We start from the raw sequence: 20,487 nt of genomic DNA on the forward strand, positions 1-20,487 counted from the left end.
TTTTATTCGACTTCAGATACCCTGTTTGCAGCTGCCATTAGTGTCTAACACTGACCCAAGGTACTTGTAATTGTAAAATTGTGACACAGAATGTTAATGCTACTAATGAAAGTTGTTGTTACTTGCAATCTGTCAGCCTACTCCAAGATGTCTGTACCACCATCTGTTGGAGAAAGTTTGAACTACAACATACCATTTCTGTTCATTTTCAAACTCATTGAACATTATTGCAACAACACCCGTCCAGGAAATTCATTGCCACCTTGTATGTACAGTAAAATCTGTAAAATCCAGTACAATTTACAACATAAAATCGACATTTTACAATCCAGAAATATTGACAATAATCTGGCACTCACACCAAACCTGCATTTTTCTTTAACAATCCATGCAAAATAAGGCTATTTCTTTCTCATAAGATGCTTCCAAGCAATGGGGATCAAGAAAAATAATGACAGGAGCACCATTTGTTATGGGGGAGCTCCATTTTTTGCCTTGTTTCTGCACAAACAAGGCATAAAATAATGTACAGAACAAAACAAATGTGTCACTGAAACATAATGTGAATGGCAGACACAGGCACACAGCTACAGTCTGAATTACTTTGAAGTAAACATTATGCATGACTAAGCTGCATGATCCCTCGAACTAGAATGGCGATCAGATCAGCATCGGGGTTGCTAAATGTAGTCGGTTGAAAATAGCTGAGCCACAATGCAAAAATAGATAAAATCCTATGTTAACAATGAAAAAAAAAAATTTTTTTTGTAGCTAAAGGGAATTTAAATGATTGGTGTATATTTTCCGAAAAATGACAGGGGTGCACATGCTCCTACCATGAATCCACCACTGCTTCCAGGTCTGTCTTGTACTTGAATCTGTTTTTGTGGCCAGCAGAATATAAATTGCCTGTCTAATGCAATAGTGTTAATTCTCACAGGGGAAAAAAACCTGCATTTGCAACAAGTTGCTGTGGTATTGCACTTATGTTAAATCAGATGGTCTCTCCCAAAATGTTAACTGAACATTTGTGTAAAAGATGAGACTGCTGTGACAGCCTGTTTCAGGACTAACTGCTCCTTCATTAGATGAGTGATGGTCTCTGGTGACTAACATGCAGACAACAGATATAGAGTTGTTTAATGTGAGCTACCGTACGGTATACAGAATTAGTTTTTAAAGTTGTAACATAGTTAAAACAATCTGGTGAAAATAGTGCAATACCAGGTCAACTCATTACAAAGGCAAGTTTGTTCTGCTGTGTGAATTGAGACTATTGCATTATCCATGCAGTTTAAATCCTGCAAAAACAGAAGGGACAAGATAGTCGTTATAAATGTTTGCAGGTGTAAATAATTGAGTTGTTTGTATTTAGTATTTATTTAAATGGGTCCTTGTAACTAAACAACTAGGTATATTTCTCTAAAATCTAGCACCTCAATCTCTGAATGCACCATATTTTAAAGTGTTTACTCTGCATTAGCATTAGTAGAGGCATATGATGCAAGAAAGCAAGTTTATGCAGCATCAGCCAAAAAAAAAAAAAAAAAAAAAAAACTTCCACTTCACCCCTCCATTCGTTCGAAATAAAAAAAAAAAAAAAAACTTCCACTTCACCCCTCCATTCGTTCGAAATACCTGTCCAGCTGAGCCTTAAATTTATTTAGGCTATCAACTTCCACAACAAGGGATGGAAGTCTGTTCCACCAACCAAATACCCGCTGGCTAAAGGCAAATTTCTGCACATCTATCCTACATCTGTCTTTCCTCAATTTGAATTTATGCCCTCAGGTGATTATTCTGAGCAAGAGAAAGAATCCAATCAGCATTGAGCATGCTCAAACCATTCAAGGCTTTATACACCTCTATCAGATCACCTCGCTGGTGCCTCGTCTCCAGACACTGTAATTTGCAAAACTTAAGCCTTTCTTCGTAAGAGCAACCCTTTGTTCCATTCACTAATCTTGTTTCCCTTCTCTGTACTTGTTCCAGCAGGTCTACATCCTTCTTGAAATGAGGCCTCCAGACCTGTATACAGTACTCAAGGTGTGGCTGACCATTGCCTTATACAAGGGAATAATCACCTCCTTATCCCTGCTAGAAAAATTCCTGTATATCATTGACAAGACACCATGAGCTACTCTTGCAGCCCATCTGCACTGCTCAGAGAACTTCATATCTGCCTGCACAATTACCCCCAGGTCCTTTTCTTTCTCTACCACTGTCAGTGTAGTACCACAGAGTTGATACATTACTCTGGGGTTGCTGTTTCCCATATGTGAGGGGTGGCCAACCTATGGTGCATGCGCCAAACTTGGCACTTTGGAAGATTACAAGTGGTGCATTTCATCATAAAATTTCTCAAGTACCCAAAGCCCATATTGCCGATTCTTTGGTTCTATTTCCTTTCATTTCAGGTCCTTCCGCATATGGCTTAAGACACTCACCACCTTCTTTCCACTTACACGCACATAAACATGTCAATTCCCTCCTAGTCGTCCATTCTTTTGTACGGCCGTTGTCTCTGGCGTCGGACTCTATGCACAAGTGGGAAAATAAATGCAATACGTGTCTTTTTCAGGGGACTGAGAATATACAAATAGACCCTTTGTCGGAAGTCTTTCAAGTTAAAAGGAAACAATGAAAAGATAAATTTGAGGTATTTTCATCTACGAGAAATTTCCATCAATTGCATTTCCAAATTGCATTTTGGCAACTCAAGAAATAGTAGGGGGAGCTCCCCCCCCTCCGTCGCACCTGCTCATCAGTTTGTCAAAATTTTTCTACAGTTTACATTTGATATTCTATGTGATACGACGTACATGTGATCTGTTTGTTCTTTTTCAACATTTAGACTTCTAGAGTTTTGTACTTTTCTGTTTTTTTTTTTTTTTTTTTATTCCTTCTATCCACCACAGTGCAAAAGAAAATGATCAAAAGAAAAGCAGAAAGTGATATTAAACGTGAATTTAATGAACAGTGGGAAAATGAGTTGTTATTTATAGCAAGTTCATCAGGAAAAACCGTTTTGCATTGTTTGTGAAAGTACTCTTTTACATAATAAAAGACATGATCTTAATAGTCACTAAATCACAGCATCAGACTAACATAGAAGGAAAACGATGCTCGTTCTTGGGTCTGAGCTACGAAAAGAATATGTGACTAAGAAAAAGGAAGAAATCAGAAGAAGACAAAATATATTTGCTAAAGTAAGTTATGAAGACTTGGCGATGATAGAAGCGTCCTATGAAATTGCTTTAGTATTGGCGGAAAAAAAGAAACCTTTTTCTGACGGAGAAGAAATTGTTAAGCCTTGTCTCCAAATATTTGCACGCCATCTTGGTAATAAAGGTATTGAAAGGAAAGCAGACGAAATTGCTATATCAAGGCAGACAGTTATGAGATGTATCGAGGAACTCTCTCAGGATGTATCTCAGCAACTGGAAGATCTTGTCCATTCTTGTACTTTCTTTTCTCTAGCTTTGGATGAATCAATGGACATATGTGGTGTAGCCCAGTTAAGCATTTTTATAAGAGCAATTGATGATAATTTTAATGTCTTAGAAGAACTTGCCAGTCTGGAGTCATTGCATGGTAAAACAAGAGGAACAGACATAATTGAAAAAAAAGTAAAATCATGCCTAGAAAATCTAAATTTAGATTAAAGTAAACTCATCAGTGTGTGTACTGACGGAGCGCCATCAATGATAGGTAAAGCCAATGGCACTACAACGTTGTTTGAAAATTTTTAAATCCTCCTGTACTAAAATATCACTGCATTATACACCAAGAGGCACTGTGTGGGAAAACTTTAAATATGCAGCATGTTATGTTACCTGTTGTGAAATTTGTGAATAAAATTAGAGCAAGAGCTTTAAACAGATGAGAATTCAGAGAATATTGTGAGTTGTTAGATTTGGAATATGGTGAACTTGTCCTTCATTGTGAGGTTTGCTGGCTTTTGGAGGACAGGTTCTGAGTAGATTTTGGAAATTGAAAAATGCTGTTTATAATTTTTTAGAACAGGAAAATGAACTACCTGATGAAAGAACCTTATTATTAGATAACAACTGGCTATTTGATTTGGCATTTTTAGTTGATGTTACTAGCCATCTCAATGATCTAAATTCGAAACTACAAGGCATGAATAAATTATTTCCTAGCTTAGTAAATAGCATCAATTCATATAAAATGAAATTAAAACTGTTCATCTCTCAGTTAGAAAATCAGGATTTAAGTCAATTTCCACACTTGAAAGAGCAGAATGAATGTGCTGTGGATGATAGCAATTGGACCAAATATCTTGAAAAAATCAAGTTATTGCAAGTGTCATTTGAAAGTCGTTTTCATGATTTGGCTAAAGAAGAAAACTACATGCTCGCATTTATAAACCCATTTTTACTTAGTGAACAAAACATAATTGAGATGCCTAGTAATATACAAATGGAACTTATTGATTTAAAAACAAATTCATTATTAAAAATGAAATTTGATGAGCTTTTTTCAGATCAAAATGTTTCTGACATGATTAATTTCTGGCGTTCATTACCCTGTGAACAATTTCCCAGAACTAAGAAAATTGGCAAAAAATTATATATGTCATTTCGGAATGACATACAGATGTGAACAAGCATTTTCACCCATGAAATTGATCAAAAGCAAAAAGAGGTCGCAAATGACTGATTCAAATTTGAAGAATTCTCTACTGCTCTCAGTAACAAATTTAACACCAAACATTGAAAGACTGGCGAAATCCAAACAGGCTCAAAAGTCTCATTAATGGTAAGTAATGTTTATGTGCTGTAATAGAAATTGCTTTACATACAATAATTAAATCATTTAAAAATGTTAATTATGTTCATAAACATATTTTTATTAAAAAGGTTATTAAGGATATGCCTGGATTCCTTCTAGCGAGCAGAGAGAACAGACGACTCCAAGTTCCAACCTGATCTTGCTCTTGGCACTCCATCTTGCTCAGAGCTCGCTCTCTCATCACATCTAACAACTGTGGTACAGAGCTATCTTCACCAAACGAGACTCTCCGGCAGCTGTAGCACCATCAGCGGGTTCCACGACAGCAGTCGCCCTCTCGTCCAAGAGATCATCTCTCACTATTGTAGATTGGTGCTCCAATAAACATGTGCCTTTTGAACTGGCGTACATTATTTAATTTAGTTGCGTGTTTGAGTTATTATTTTTCCTCCCCTAAGCGAAGCAGATCCTATCCCTATTTTCCAACCAAAACCATGAACGTAAGAAGGTAGAAAAGGTGCTTGAGTTGTATGGCGCATCTGAACTCATATGTGAAAAAATTGGCGCATGGTATGTAAAAGGTTGGCCATCACTGCCATCAGCGGGTTCCACGACAGCAGTCGCCCTCTCGTCCAAGAGATCATCTCTCACTATTGTAGATTGGTGCTCCAATAAACATGTGTCTTTTGAACTGGCGTACATTATTTAATTTAGTTGCGTGTTTGAGTTATTCTTTTTCCTCCCCTAAGCGAAGCAGATCCTATCCCTATTTTCCAACCAAAACCATGAACGTAAGAAGGCAGAAAAGGTGCTTGAGTTGTATGGCGCATCTGAACTCATATGTTAAAAAATTGGCGCATGGTATGTAAAAGGTTGGCCATCACTGCCATATGTAGTACTTTACATTTGTCAATGTTAAACTTCATTTGCCACCTCTCAGCCCATCTGCTCAACCTTTCCAGATCCTGTTGCAGCAGCATAGTGTCAGTAGTGTCCTTAACAACCCTGCCAACCTTTGTATCGTCTGCAAACTTGGACATTAAGCTTGATATACCATCATCAATATTATTTATAAATACAGAAAACAATAATGGACCCAACACTGAACCCTGAGGGACTCAACTAATAACATTAGTCCACGATGAGCAGCGTCCATTGATTACCACTCTCTGTCTTCTCCCCCCCTCAACCACCCCTTTATCCATAGCAGCAATTTGCCTCCAATGCCACACTGCTCCAATTTGTGCAGCAGTCCTCCATGTGCAACAGTATCAAAAGCCTTTCTAAGATCCAAGTATATAATATCAAAGTTATTCCCATCATCCAGTTCTTTTGTGACTGCATAATAGTATCCAATCAAATTGGTCAGGCAAGACTTCCCCTTAACAAAGCCATGCTGTGTCTGAGCTATAACTGAAGTCTTGTCTAGATGATCCTGCAGTGCTTCTTTAACCAGTGCCTCCATTAATTTTCCTGGAACAGAAGTTAAACTTCTGTTCCTGTCAGCCTTTGATCCTCTGTGAATTGGGGTCACATTTGCACATCTCCAGTCTATGGGTACCTCCCCTGAGTCCAAGGATGCTCTCATAATTATGGCTAAGGGTTTGCTTACCTCCTTTGCTGCCTCCTTTAATTTAACTGGAGAGATCCCATCCACCCCAGGTGCCTTTCTTGTGTTTATCTTCAACAATTTCTCCTCCACTTTACTCTCAGTTATTACGAGATTATCTAGCTTACTGCCAGAGTTGAATACACCTCTGTCATTCCCCTCGCTGAATAACTCCTCATGTGTGAATGTCGATGCAAAATATTCATTTAGTTTGTTAGCTACCTGAGCAGGATCATCAACAGTTGAACCATCGGTATCAAGTGGACCAATCTGATTCATCCCCTTCCTTTTAGAGTTTACATAAGTAAAGAACTCTTTGCTGTTTTTCTTTGCATCCGTTGCCAAAGATTTCTGGTAATCTGTCTTCGCATGCTTAACCTCCATTGTAACTTGGTTACAGATCAACTTATATCTATCATAGGCTTCTATGTCATGTGTTAATTTATATGTATCCCATGCATTTTTCTTCTCTGCCATATGTCTCATTCGTTCATCTGACATCTATTTAGGCCTAAACCTTAACAATATTATTATATATAATATTGTATATTATTATATAGTCTTGTAAAAACATTAAACATGAGCACCTGACTGATAGTGGGTATTGTAAGATCCGAAAATCTTACAAAAAAGGGAAAAAAAAAAAAAATAAATAAATTTTTTTTATCAAGACTTTAGAAATGGGTTTTTCCTTTTTTTTGGATCTTGCCGCTAGTAGAATAAGGTGGTAACATCGCCAACAGAAATAAGAATTATTCTGGAAGGAGTTATAAAAATTAAATAGCAGTAGAAATGAGGGCAGTGTCCAACGTTAACTTCCGTTATACTAGGGTATATACAAGGATAAACTACGGCAAAACTGCATGGGGTCTATCGCAAACAAACAACTTAAGGTTTATGAGGGGTCACACACCGGAAACGTATTCTGAACAGCACACACTAGTTTCTAAAAATAGATGCTATGGTATCCAGTGTCACGTTTTGTGGTTTTTTTGAGTGCAATAGAGACAAGCTGTTATGAGACAGGAAGAGTTGTTTTGGAGTATTCGGCCGACATCAAAGAACACAACGGATGTTAACAGGTTGTAAAAAAGGGGGTATTGTGAATCACGTGCTACGGGGCAGGCTGAACTAGGCCTTCCAACAAATGAAAAGAGAAAAATGAAAAAGAAAGAGGGAGATTGGAAGAAAACGGTGTGGAGAGGCGTGGCGAACTCCGGAGCAAATTGTGGTTGGATACGGACAGAAGGGAGAAAAGGGAGGAGTGAAAAAAAAAGAGAACGAGGGGAGAGAACTTTTTGAGCGGTGCTAGTGAAAGGGTGAGTCGGGAAGAGTTGATTGAAAGATGATGAAGAAATAGCCAACAAAAAAAATCGAAGTGAGGTTATCAGAAATGTAAGTGAGTGAGAAATTAGGAGATGAACGTGCAAGGGGTAGTTAAAGGGAGTTCGGTAAACAGTGAGAATGAGAGAAGAAGATTCCCTTAGAAGACGCAGTCCACCGAGGAAGGCGATAATATCCTGAAATAGTCTTGAAAGGCAAAGTAACAACCCTGGAACAGAAGGTAGCCGTCCTGACAGGCAAAGTAGCAGATCCTGAAAGCGGAGTAGCAGTTGCGAACGCCGTATAATAATGCCCTGGAAGCAGTAGCAGTTGCGAATGCCGTATAATAATGCGCTGGAAGCTGTAAGATATTGCCCTGGATAGCGGAAGATAGCAGCTCTGGATAAGGATAGGATAGAAGGCACTTATGAAGACACCTTGACCATAGTATCTAAGTAAGTGAAAGTTATTTTGAGAATTCTGTAAGTTAACTGCTAGAGAAAGGACTGTAGTGCGATATTTGGGGAATTCAATGATAAGAGAAAGTTATTTCGAGAATACTGTAAGTTAAATACTAGTGAAAGGACTGTAATACGATATTGGGGAATTTAATGATAAAGATAAGATTAGATGGGTGAACCAAATAGGAGTAAAATCTACTCTAAGGCAATTATGGTTGGTTAAGGCAGTAATTTAGAATAAGGAGGACAGTATTGAAGATGAGAAAGTGAATGGAAGGAATTGTAGTAAGAATAGAAATATTAAATGTGTGGAGATAAAATTTATGTATATTGCCAAACCTTAAAAGTGTGTTTGAATGCAACATTGTACTTTGGGCGGATAAAGTTCTGTAACTGACACTGGTTAAAGAAATATATAAGAAAGAGGAATAAGGAATTAAAGAGTAAATTGGTAGTTATGATAATACATAAAAGTAATATGATCAATGATATATTTAACTTAAATGATAAAAAGTGTTATTGACACCTATGAGGTATGATTGATTGTGTTTTAATAGGAGCAGAAATAAGGTGAGCATATAAAGAGTGTAACTATTTAACCTGTGTATGCGTAATGAGAAAGGTGAGATAACAAAAATTTGTAAAAGAGCCTGTTAGATAGGAAGAAACTGGATATGTTGTAAGTACCTTGGTGTTGAAACAGTGAAATTCTATTCTTAATGAGATTTGTTATGATTTAACTGTAAATATGCATAATAAACTTGTTTTTATATATAACATTTGTGTAATTATTTGTTGTGCTGGACACAAGCCCATCCGAAGGGAATAATATACATCTAGAAGTTTACCCCCCCCCCAAACCTGAAGTCTTCTGTGAAGTTGAAAGTCAGACACACAAGTGGGGAGTAATAAATAGGGGAATAAAATCTAAATATAAAATATATATATATTTCACTTTAACCCCCCCCCCCCCCACACACAGTATATTCTGTTCTCATCCCCAGTACTGTGTTTACACTATGAGGCATCGATAAGGCCTCTGGATATTGCAGGAGGTATATTGTACCATGTCGCCAAGTTTGTGACCTCTGGATCTGTAATTAGTCTGTGGTGGAGGATACAAATGCCGGATCAATCAATCCACATAATCTCAGATGCTTTATGAGATTCATATCCAGTGAGTTTGGTGGCCAAGATAGTATCTGGAAATTACTTTTGTGTTCGATGAACCACTCTTGAACAATAACTTCAGTGTGGCAATGTACGTTATCCTGCTGGAACACACCTCTGCCTCCAGAATATAGTCACTATGAAGGATATAGTATGAGTCACAAGATAGATGGTTTTTAGCAGTTGCAGTGCAGTCTAGTCTAGGAATATGAAGGCTTCAAGGGATTCCTAGAACATCTCTCCATAGAAGATACCGCCTGTTTCTGTTAGACCAGAACATTGGAGTGATCCCTCTCTGCAGTTTGCCATTGTGCCCACCATCTACCATACACAGCATAGCAAAAAATGATTAATTGGAAAATGCAACTTTATTCCAGTTGTCAGTGGTCCAATGATGCTGTTCAGATATAAACTTTAGGTGTCATTGGTGATGGGTGGCCTTGACTAGGCATGTACTCAAGTAGCCCATAGGGAGGAGGAGGAGGATTTGTTGGAGTGTGTTCTTGGAAACATTGCTGGTCATCCCATGGTTAAAGTTGATGGTTAGCTGCTCCACCAATTTTTATATATCAGCTTGTGCAAGGTGGGACAGTCTGTTCTTCACAACCATCGATGAGGCATGTGCACCCACCAATGCTGCTCTGTTCACTGTCCACCCATCCTTAGAACACCTTAACTAGAGCACTCGGTGAACAACCAAAAGATTTTCATTTCTGTAATACTGCTATCCTTCAACTGGTATTTGTTAATCATCTTTTTTTTGAAGTCAGCCAGATTGTGTTCCTTGCCAACATCGATCAAGTGTTTTGGACAATTGGTAAATGTGGTGCTGAATGCCGCAAACCTGCAGTATCACATTGCCAGTTGTCACTTGGTGGATCACATGTCACTTGACGCTGTGCCACCCAGTGGGGGGGGGGGAACAGCAGATTGCTAAAACACGGGAGTGGTCATATTTTGACTGGACAGTGTGTGTGTGTGTGTGTGTGTGTGTGTGTGTGTGTGTGTGTATATTTATTTTTTTATTTTTTCTAACTAGTTTTTCTTTACTCCTTGTAGTTAATGTGATTATTTGTCACCTCAGACAAAATTGGAGTTGCACATTGCTTACTTAACGTGATTGAGGGTGAGTTCCCTTCTGAGTTTATCCTGGTCTACAGAAGGACATAGAGTTTTCATTCCTTTATTATTTCCAAGGATGAGAAAATGATAGAAGTAGGTCCAGCAGAAACATATGTTCAAAATAAGGATGTAAGAGAAATGAATATTATTGAAATAGCAGGTGCCAAAATCTTTACTAATAAGGAGGAAAAAGTAAGTCAGCTTCCAGATAGCGATGATGAAGACATCTGTAATTTTAGGAAGAAAAAAGTGAGTTATAAAGATTAAAAAAAAAATAAAAATAGCAAAATACTGAAATCTTAAATATTAAAATATTATATTCATTCTGTTGACTCATGACCATGACAAGATCAGTATTCTTCCCAGAACATTTTGCCAGCCGGGTGGCATAATGAAGTAGCCAGGTGGGAAAGTGTAATACTTTGCAATATTATAAAATTTTCTGTTATTTATAAATGTGACTAAAGCGATCCAGAGCTAAAATTGCATAATTTAACATTATATGCTCCTGTCGCATTGACTTCGATCGCATAATATGTTCAAATTAATTGATCGAGATCAGTGAGCAGTACCATATGGTACTTTGAGAATCACTTAAATTTTAGCCAGGCGGTCAGTTAAATTCACTGGGTGATGTGCCCATTCGATAGTTCCTGGGGAGAACACTGAAGATAGTTGCATTTACCATGTACATTTATTTAGATTATGCATGTGTAAACTTTATAAAACTAAAATTAATTTTTGAGACCCTTCTTTCTTTCTTAATGGAAGAGAAGTAATAGCTTTATAGTGCAAGGAAGCCACAGGCTTTTGCTGCATTGGCTGCGTGTGTGTGTGTTTGGGGGGGTTGAAAAAATTAGTAAATAAGAAAATACCAATTATTTGCTTCCCTCCTCACGCGCCTCCGTAGCCAGGTGGGAAGGAGCAGCAGTGCATAGCACACGCTTCTTGATTAGACTGGGGTTCGAGCCCGTCACCACCCAATACGGAGGATGCGGAAAGGTCAGGGAATGACCACCGCATATTCCCGGAGCAATATGGCCTTAGTTGCTAATGCTCCTAAAAACCAAATAACATAACAACATTCCCTCCTCACATAGGTAACTATCCAGTTGACCTTTGAATTTTTTCAAACTGTCAACCCCAATTACCTGTGAAGGCGACCTGTTCCAGCAATCAATGACTCACTGGCTAAAAGAAAACTTTCTACAGTCTAGTCTAAATCTCTTCTATAATTTTAATTTATGTCCCCGTATCCTGGAATTCTTTATAACAGTGAAAATTACACCCTCATTGTTAATTCAGAACAGGAAACATCTAGAAAAGACATGCAACAGAAATTGTCATCTGTATAAGCTGGAAAGTAGCGAGTTTGTAAGATTAGGGTCATTAATTAATCTGATTGCTTTCTTTTGTGTAGAATATAAGAGTTCACGGTTAGTGGGAATGGTATTCCATTGCTTAGGTGATGACTTGTACAGTATTGAAGCTGCTTGAACGAAAATAAAACCAAAAGAGAAATCCAAGTTTTTAGGATGCAGAGAAAGCATTACAGTTGTGCCCATTTTTCCGCTGATTCAGTATTCGTTTATTCAGTTAATCATGGAAAAAAAACAAAAAAACTTAACACATACTACTCGCGTGTCCAATACAATGCTTCCCTTTATATTTTACAATGTTGCATATGGTTTGGTCGCCAACGTTATATGGTTCTTTGGAGATTTAACGGATGCACCATTTTCAAACTTTTGAATAATTTCAAGTTTTTGTTTAATTTGAAAGCACAACTTTTACATTTGCCCATCATTTTCGCAAATTTCTAAAAAAATAAAAATAAATAGTTGCTAAAAAAAAAAAAAAATTCCGACATCCCTGACATAAATAACAAAACAAAATTTGTCCTTTTGTGGTGCAACGGAACACAACAATCACTGGATGCACTAAATCAAACTAAACATTTGGCCTCTTTGTTTTGAGTGGTAGGTGTGAAGACAGTGGGCGTTGCAAGATAATAGGTACACTAATCTCCCAATGACGACTTATAACGCCAGTTCCTGTCACTTCTCTGCGACTTGCAAAATATCATACCTATTCTAGTTATTACTTGAATTTTATGATTTCTGATTGATTTTTTTTTTTTTTTTTTTTTAATTTGGAGTCTTGAAGTGTCCTGGTAAATCAAGAGTCTGCTGTACTTTATTATTACAGTATTTAATGTTGGTAATGTCTTACTGTGTGTTTAATTTATCAATTAAACTCTATTATATGTATGTATGTACAAGAGAATCACTTTATATATGGGGTCAGCAGGTGTTTGCTTATATCTGCAGTTTCAGCCATCCATGGTAAGCCTTGGAACGTATCCACTGTGGATACAGGGGTCTTACTGTATTTCAGTATGTTAACTTTTAACCTTTCTTGTGCCAAGAAGGGTTAAGAGTTTTACTAGTATAGATATGTATTTCTAGAAATCTGCGTGTCATTAAAGATGAACATATGAGCAGTAGACTTTTACTTTTTTTTATAAGAAATAAGACAAATGGATTTCAAAAATATTAACATTAACTAAGTTCTCTTTTCTCCACTAGAGAATTACCTGGAGATCAGCATTTAAGGAATTAATGATGGATAGTCAAAAAGTTGTAGCTGTTTATTGAACTGGAAAGTACTGCACTATTATCAGCAAAACTATGGATAAGATTTCTAATCAGTTGGTGAGGATCATTAATATACAGAATTAAGGAGTTGCAAGTTAGATTGCCATCTATCATCGTATACAATGAACAATAAGAGAGGAAATTGGCCACTTTATTTAAAAGGGCAATGGACCATAAGACGACAGATTGTTTAGAAAGCTTTTGTGCCAAATTTGATTAATAGATTGATGAACATCGTGGCGAGGTCCAATCTTCCTTACATTTCAAGGGTACAGCTCTAAAACGGTGTTCGCAGGCAGGGTGCTAGTTAGTACACCAGACCGAACCTATTGGTAACTCTCTGCGAGGTTTCCGGATCAGCTAGTGTATAACCTTGCTACCTCTACTCTGCCAGATAGTGACTGGAGGGAGTCCGAATAGTGTGTATGCGGGGGGGCATTGTCGAGGCCACATTATGTCAAGGATCTGGGTATATTCTTACCACGTGTACGCCATATCCAAAAATTTCATCACTTCATACAGCATGTCCCACCCACTTTTTCTTACTATTGAATACACCATGAATTCTCAAACTAATAGTAAGCTTATCTGCAAAAAGATCTGAACATCCCAAACACTTTCTAATTCATTTCACAAATATACGTGGTCTGAATTCTAATTTCAACGATGTCCATTTCCAATTGCAGTCTGCCAAACCCCCATGTACTTTTTCTGACAGAATCTCAGTTATCGGTTGATTAAACTACTGCTAACCTCAGTTGCCCAAATTATTCGCTGTATTATTCTTTTCGCCTCAAAGGTGGTACTTGTGCATATGTCCGTTCCGATATTCCTTGTCAGAGACTTGGTAATTTGGAATCTCCTCTTTTCGATCTTCTCTGGCTTAAAATCTCTCTACCTCATTGTGTCAAATTCATCTGTTGTCTCTACCGTTCTCCCAACTCCACTAATCACTTGGAGCTCTTTGACTTTCTTCAGTCCAACTTTCCTAATAGTGAGGTAATTTTCCTTGGTGATTTTAATGTTCACAACTCCAGCTGGCCTCTGTTTTCTAGTAACACCGACCTAGCTGGTCGAGATGCTGAAGCTTTTGCAATTACTAATGACCTTGCACAAATTGTTCATTTACCTACAAGAATATCGGACAAGCCAACAAGCTTGATCTTTTTTCTCACTAACAACCCTTCTAAGTACATGGTTGAAGTGAGAGGTCCTTTAGGCGCCTCAGATTACAACTTGGTGTTTGTCTCTTCTCCAATGGAGCTTTTATCTCATGGCTTTTCCCAACCTCGTATTGTTTGGCATTACAAGAATGCAAAATGGAATGACCTGCAAGATTTCTTTTCCTTGGTCGCATTACTGTTTCAAAACTTCTGATGCCAACGTTTGCTCAGATCGTGTCAGTGAAATTATTCTTGCAGGAATGGAATCCTTTATTCCACACTCCACTTTAAAATCTCATCCTTTATCTAAACCTTGGTTTTCCAATATATGTGCTAAGGCTGTTCAAGAGAAAAACGTTGCATATTGTAATTGGCTTGTTTCTAATTCTTCAGTTCCATTTTCTGCCTACACCAAAGCTCACAACAATTGTAAAGCAGTTATTAATCAGTCCTAGCTAGATTTTGAACAGTCTAAGAGTAGAAAACTTTCTTCTTGTCCTAATGGTAGCCGAGCATTCTGGTCTCTTGCCAAAGCTATTGGCCGCAACTTTTGCCTATCTCAGCTCCCATCTCTGTCCAAACCAGATGGTTCTGTTGTCATTTCAGGCAAGGATAAAGCTGACCTGCTAGCATCCCATTTTTCTTCCAACTCATGTATTAATGATCTTGGTAAAACACCTCACACCATTCCCAACATGCTCCATTCAATGCCTCCTGTAGTCTTCCGTCCAAAGGATGTCAGAAGGATTTTGACGAATCTTGATGCTAAGAAAGCTCCAGGTCCCGATGGTATTTCTCCACTTGTTCTCAAAACCTGTGCTTCTGAACTTACTCCTGTTCTTTGCCACCTTTTTTCACTTTCTTATTCCAAAGGTGTTTTTCATTCTGCTTGGAAATTTGCTCCTATACAGCCAGTTCCTAAAAACGGTGACAAATCCCTCCCATCTAATTACTTCTACTCTTTCTAAAGTAATGGAGAAATCAATTAACCGCCAACTCTTAAACTACCTAGAAACCTTCCGTCTGATCAACGATCGGCAGTATGGATTCCGTCAGTGTCGATCCACTGGTGATATTCTGGCTTATGTTACCCATTTATGGACTAATTCAATGGAAAGGTTCGGTGAAACAAGTAGTTGCTCTTGACATCTCAAAGGCTTTTGATCATGTTTGGCATAAAGGTGTTCTAAACAAGCTTCCATCTTATGGTTTGCCAACTGTTTTTAGTAATTGGTTATCCAGTTTTCTCTCTGATCGCTCACTGAGGGTGATGGTAGATGGCTCTCTGTCTTCTAACTTCTCTACTATTGGCAGTGTTCCCCAAGGTTCAGTTCTTTTCCCCACTCTTTTCCTCTTGTATATTAATGACCTTCTTCCACTGACTGGAAATCCTCTATCCATAGTTTTGCCGATGAAAGCACATTGCATTTCACTTTCCATTTTGAGAAACCTTGCCCTGCTCAATCAGCTTCAACTTCTCGAAAATCTGCTACCAATTCCTTAAATGCAGATCTCCAAGTAATTCTCCATTAGGGCAAAGACAACTTAGTTGATTTCAATCCTTCTAAAACTCAGTCTTGTCTTATATCTTGCAAAAAGGATTCTTCTGCTCTTATGCTTATCTTTGGTGACACTCCGATTTCTAGGCAAAATGATATATCTCTTTTGGGGTTTACCCTGACTTCTAATCTCTCTTGGCACATGCAAATTGCAAATATTGCTTCCTCTACATCTAAAAAACTTGGTTTTTCTCCTTCACTCTCGGCGTTACTTTTCTTCCATACAGCTGTTCACTCTGTACAAATCGCAAATCCGCCCTACCATGGAATATTTTTCCCACAACTGGGGTGATGCCCCCAAAACCTCTCTCAGGCTTCTTGATTCCGTTCAGAAGAGGTAAGTTAGTTAGTTAATGATTCATCTCTAACAGTCTCTACACTCACTGTCTCAGCCATACTGTTTCTGCTGCATGCATCTTCTACAGATATTTCCACGTGCACTTTTCTTCTGAATTGGCTTCTATAATTCCCGCTCTCTCTCTCTCTCTCTCTCTCTCTCTCTCTCTCTCTCTCTCTCTCTCTCTCTCTCTCTCTCTCTCTCTCTCTCTCTCTCTCTCTCTCACTCTCAAAACAGTCCAAACATGAAGCATGAAAGTAAACTTACTTTTATGCCCATAACAGATATGACTCAATTTGTTGTTCACTGTAATTGGCTATATCCCATCCAACTCAGGTGTTTTATTTTTTATGTTTAACTTCAACAATTTCGTTTTCACTTTATTCTCAGTTATTACAAAATCATTCAGCTCCCTATTAGAATTTGATAACTTCTGGCATTCTCTCCCTAAAGAATTCCTTGTGTGCTTGTAGGTGCAAAATACTTGTTCAGTCTGTCAGCAATTCCATATCTATGAATATAATTGCAGAATACATATTTAGCCTGCCAACAACCTGAGCAGGATCATCATTTAAACCTTCAGCATGAAATGGCCCAATGTGATTTAATTCCTTTCTTCTACTGTTAATGTAATTAAAAAAATCTTTATTGCTTTTCATGGCATTGTTTGCCAGAGACTTCTTGTAATATGCCTTGGCTTGCCTTACTTCTTTTGTGACTTGAATTCAGGCTAGTTTATATCTGTCATCAGCTTCCTTATCACCTGATAATTTATATATATATCCCATGCATTTTTCTTCTCTGCCACGAGTCTCATTAGTTCATCAGCGATCCATTTATGCCTAAACCTTGAACAGTTATATCTTAGTTGGTACAAAAAGCCTAATAGCTTCTATGATTATTTCCCCAAATGCTTTCCATTTAGAATTTGTCAACCCGAAGGTCGCGGGTTCGATTCCCAACTCGGGCTTGGATCAATGTACTGCAAAAACCTTGGGAGGTGCATTATGGCCACAGAAGCCTATGCGCCAACAACTACCAAAAAAAAAAAAAAAAAAAATTTAGAATTTTTTGGTAACATCATTTGTTGGTCCCAATGTATAGAATTAAAAAAAACTGTCTGAGACCACTATAGTCTCCTTTATAAAAGCAAAAACTGCTTCCTTTGCCCTTGATGGTAGTTACATCTTTAAGTAAATCCTCATCAGTGCACTGTGATCATTGCCACTTAGTGGTTTTTTTATGTGTAGATTTATGCATGAAGTATCACTGCTGATTATCAGATCAAGAGTATTGCTCTTTGTTGCTTCTCCAACATGTTGCTGTAGAAAATAGTCACCCAATAAATCCACAAAAGTCTTACTAGCAGTGCATGTGTGTGTGTCCAACCCACGTTCCAGTCAATATCTGGAAAGTTAAAATCCCCATTACAAGATATTCTGATTTACTGGCCATCTCTATTTCTGTGTACGGTAGGGCCCCCACTCATATGGCGGGTTAGGTTCCAAACCCCAAAAACCCCGAAAAGTGGAACATGGCCTTTTTTTTCGCTTGTGAATTCATATAAAAGCCTAATAACATGTTTAAACTATCATATATTAAGTGAGCAACAGAGTTAGGCCTTAAAAACGATACAAAAATCAAATGAATATACAGTACACACTACTTACGTTAATATTTTTGCCCTTAGCTTATAGTGATTGACGAATGTAAATTTGAAAAAAAAAAAATGAATGTATTTATTGTAGGAAGGATGAAGGAGATGGCACATTTTCATCATCTGACTCATTAACGTATCTTATTCATTTTGACAATGGAAACTTGGTTGAAGCTCTTGCAGCGATTTGTGTCGTGTTGTTGCTCTTGACATTGAAGATAGTTCAGGGCTAGCTGCTGTTGTCTAAAGCTGCGATGGTACTTTCGTAAAGTAGGAAAAAAATGAACTTTGCCTCATTAATTTCCATCTCCTTTCCCTTAGAATTTCTTTATAGCATGCAATATCGTCTAGAAGTCTTGCATTCACTTTCGAAATTTGGATCAATTCTCTCAAAAATTGTGTCATTCCCGTTTCTATACATTTGATAGCTTCTTCCAATTCGTCAGTGGTCATTTCTCTAGGGCCGACCGGGCTAGCCGAGTGGGTAAAGTACCTGCCCGGCAACCCAAAGGTCGCGGGTTCGATTCCCGCCTCGGGCTTGGATCAAAGTACTGCAAAAACCTTGGGAGGTGCAATATGGCCACAGAAGCCGATGCGCCAACAACTACCAAATCAAAAAAAAAAAAAAAAAAAAAAATTTCTCTAGGAATAGTAGAAATATCATCACGATGGTACTCATCTTTGTGAAACATCCTTCTTTGCTCTTCAATCAGAAGAAGATCTTTGTCTGTTAGGGTCTCATAATGAGAGAAGCAATTCAGCCACATCCTCAGGCTTGACTTCCAATTCTAATTCCCTTGCCCTTTCCAAAACATTTGTAGTGACTTCCTTTGCTGAATTCTCAAAGCCTTCAAAATTGTCATTAAGTGTGGGAATTAGCTTCTTCCAAGCATCTTTCAATGTTATTTCTTTAACTTCCTCCCATGCATCTCTAATGGTTTTTATACCATCCAAAATCATGAGGCCTTTCCAAAATGCTTTTAATTTATTTTGTTTATGCCCACCTACTGTATCACTGTCTAAGGCATTTATAGCCTTAGCAAAAATTCTTAAGATTTAAACGCTGCAATGATACCTTGGTCCATAGGTTGCAGCAATGAAGTTGTATTTGCAGGCAGAAAAATAACATTTATCTCCTTGTACTTCCAATTAGAGCTCTAGGATGGCTAAGGGCACTGTCTGCAAGAAGTAAAATCTTAAAAGGAATTTTATTTTCCTTACAATAAGTCACTGTCGGCTTAAAATAGTCTGTGAACCAATTTGAAAAAAGATCTCCAGTCATCCAAGCTTTTGAATTAGATTTTTAATAAACAGAGAGGCTAGCTTTTGCATAGTTCTTTAGGGCCCTAAGATTTTCTGAATGATAAATCATCGTACGTTTTAACTTGCAATCACTAGCTGCATTAGCCTCTAACAAGAGAGTTAGACTGTCTTTTGCAGCTTTTAAAAAGGCGCCTCCGTAGCCAGGTGGGAAGGAGCAGCAGTGCGTAGCACATGCTTCTTGATTAGACCGGGGTTCGAGCCCGTCACCACCAAATATGGAGGACGCGGAAACGTCAGGGAATGACCACCGCATATTCCCGGAGCAATATGGCCTTAGTTGCTAATGCTCCCAAATAACAACAACAACAGCAGCTTTGAAGCCAGGCATTGACTTCTCTTCTTTAGCAATAAATGTCCTAGACGGCATCTTCTTCCAATACAGGGCTGTTTCGTCCATGTTGAAAATCTGCTGCTTAGTATGTCCACCATCTTTGATGTTCTTAGAAAGCTCACATGGATAACTTTCTGCAGCTACTATATCAGCACTAGCTGCTTCACCTTGCACTTTGATGTTGTGGAGATGGCTTCTTTCCTTAAACCTATTAAACCAGCCTCTGCCAGCTTTGAATTTATCCTCAGCATCTTCCTCACCTCTCTCAGCCTTCATAGCATTGAAGAGATTTAGGGTCTTGTCCTGGATGATGGCTCGGCTTAAAGGCACGTTGTGATTGGTTTGATGATCAATCCACATTAGTAAAAGTTTTTCCATGTCAGCAATAAGGCTATCACGTTTTCTTATAACTTTAGTGTTCACTGGTGTAGCACTTCTAATTTCCTTCAACACTTTCTCCTTAGCATTCACAATTGTACTAACTGTTTGGCAAGCCAAACCAAACTTTAGTTATATTAAAGGAGGCGGCAAAGCAACTAAGCAAATCCTTAGCCATAATTATGAGAGCATACTTGGATTCAGGAGAGGTCCCCACGGACTGGAGATGTGCAAATGTATCCCCAATTCACAAAGGGGAATCGAAGGGTGACACAAGTAATTACAGACCAGTTAGTTTAACTTCTGTTCCGGGTAAAATAATGGAGTCACTGATTAAAGATGCATTGCAGGATCATCTAGACAAGACTGCAGCAATAATTTAGACACAGCATTGGTTTGTTAAGGGAAAGTCTTGTCTGACAAATTTGATAGGATATTATGATGTGGTTACAAAGGAACTGTATGCAAAAAATAATTTTGATATCATATATTTGGATTTCAGGAAAGCTTTTGACACTGTTGTGCATGGAAGACTATTGTACAAATTGGAACAGAATGGTATTAAGGGTAAGTTGCTACAATGGATAAAAGGATGGTTGAGTTGGAGAAGACAGAGGGTGGTAATCAATGGGTGCTGCTCTT

General features: G+C 38.0%; 1 protein-coding gene across 1 annotated transcript; it reads left to right on the plus strand.

Moving 5' to 3' along the window:
• Positions 1–3,122: 3,122 nt before the first annotated feature.
• LOC150080778 (zinc finger BED domain-containing protein 5-like) lies at positions 3,123–3,665 on the plus strand. The gene has a single exon (XM_090380818.1). The coding sequence runs from the start codon at positions 3,123–3,125 to the stop codon at positions 3,663–3,665; it is 543 nt and encodes a 180-aa protein (XP_090236944.1).
• The last annotated feature ends 16,822 nt before the right edge of the window (positions 3,666–20,487 follow it).

This window comes from Mastigoproctus giganteus, chromosome 9 (assembly GCF_048544385.1).
Source record: "Mastigoproctus giganteus isolate SK-2022 chromosome 9, ASM4854438v1, whole genome shotgun sequence".
Lineage (NCBI taxonomy): Eukaryota > Metazoa > Arthropoda > Arachnida > Uropygi > Thelyphonidae > Mastigoproctus > Mastigoproctus giganteus.

Excerpts from the sequence above, each read along its gene's own strand:
- LOC150080778 (XM_090380818.1), top strand. The coding sequence starts at position 3,123 with ATGCTCGTTCTTGGGTCTGAGCTACGAAAAGAATATGTGACTAAGAAA.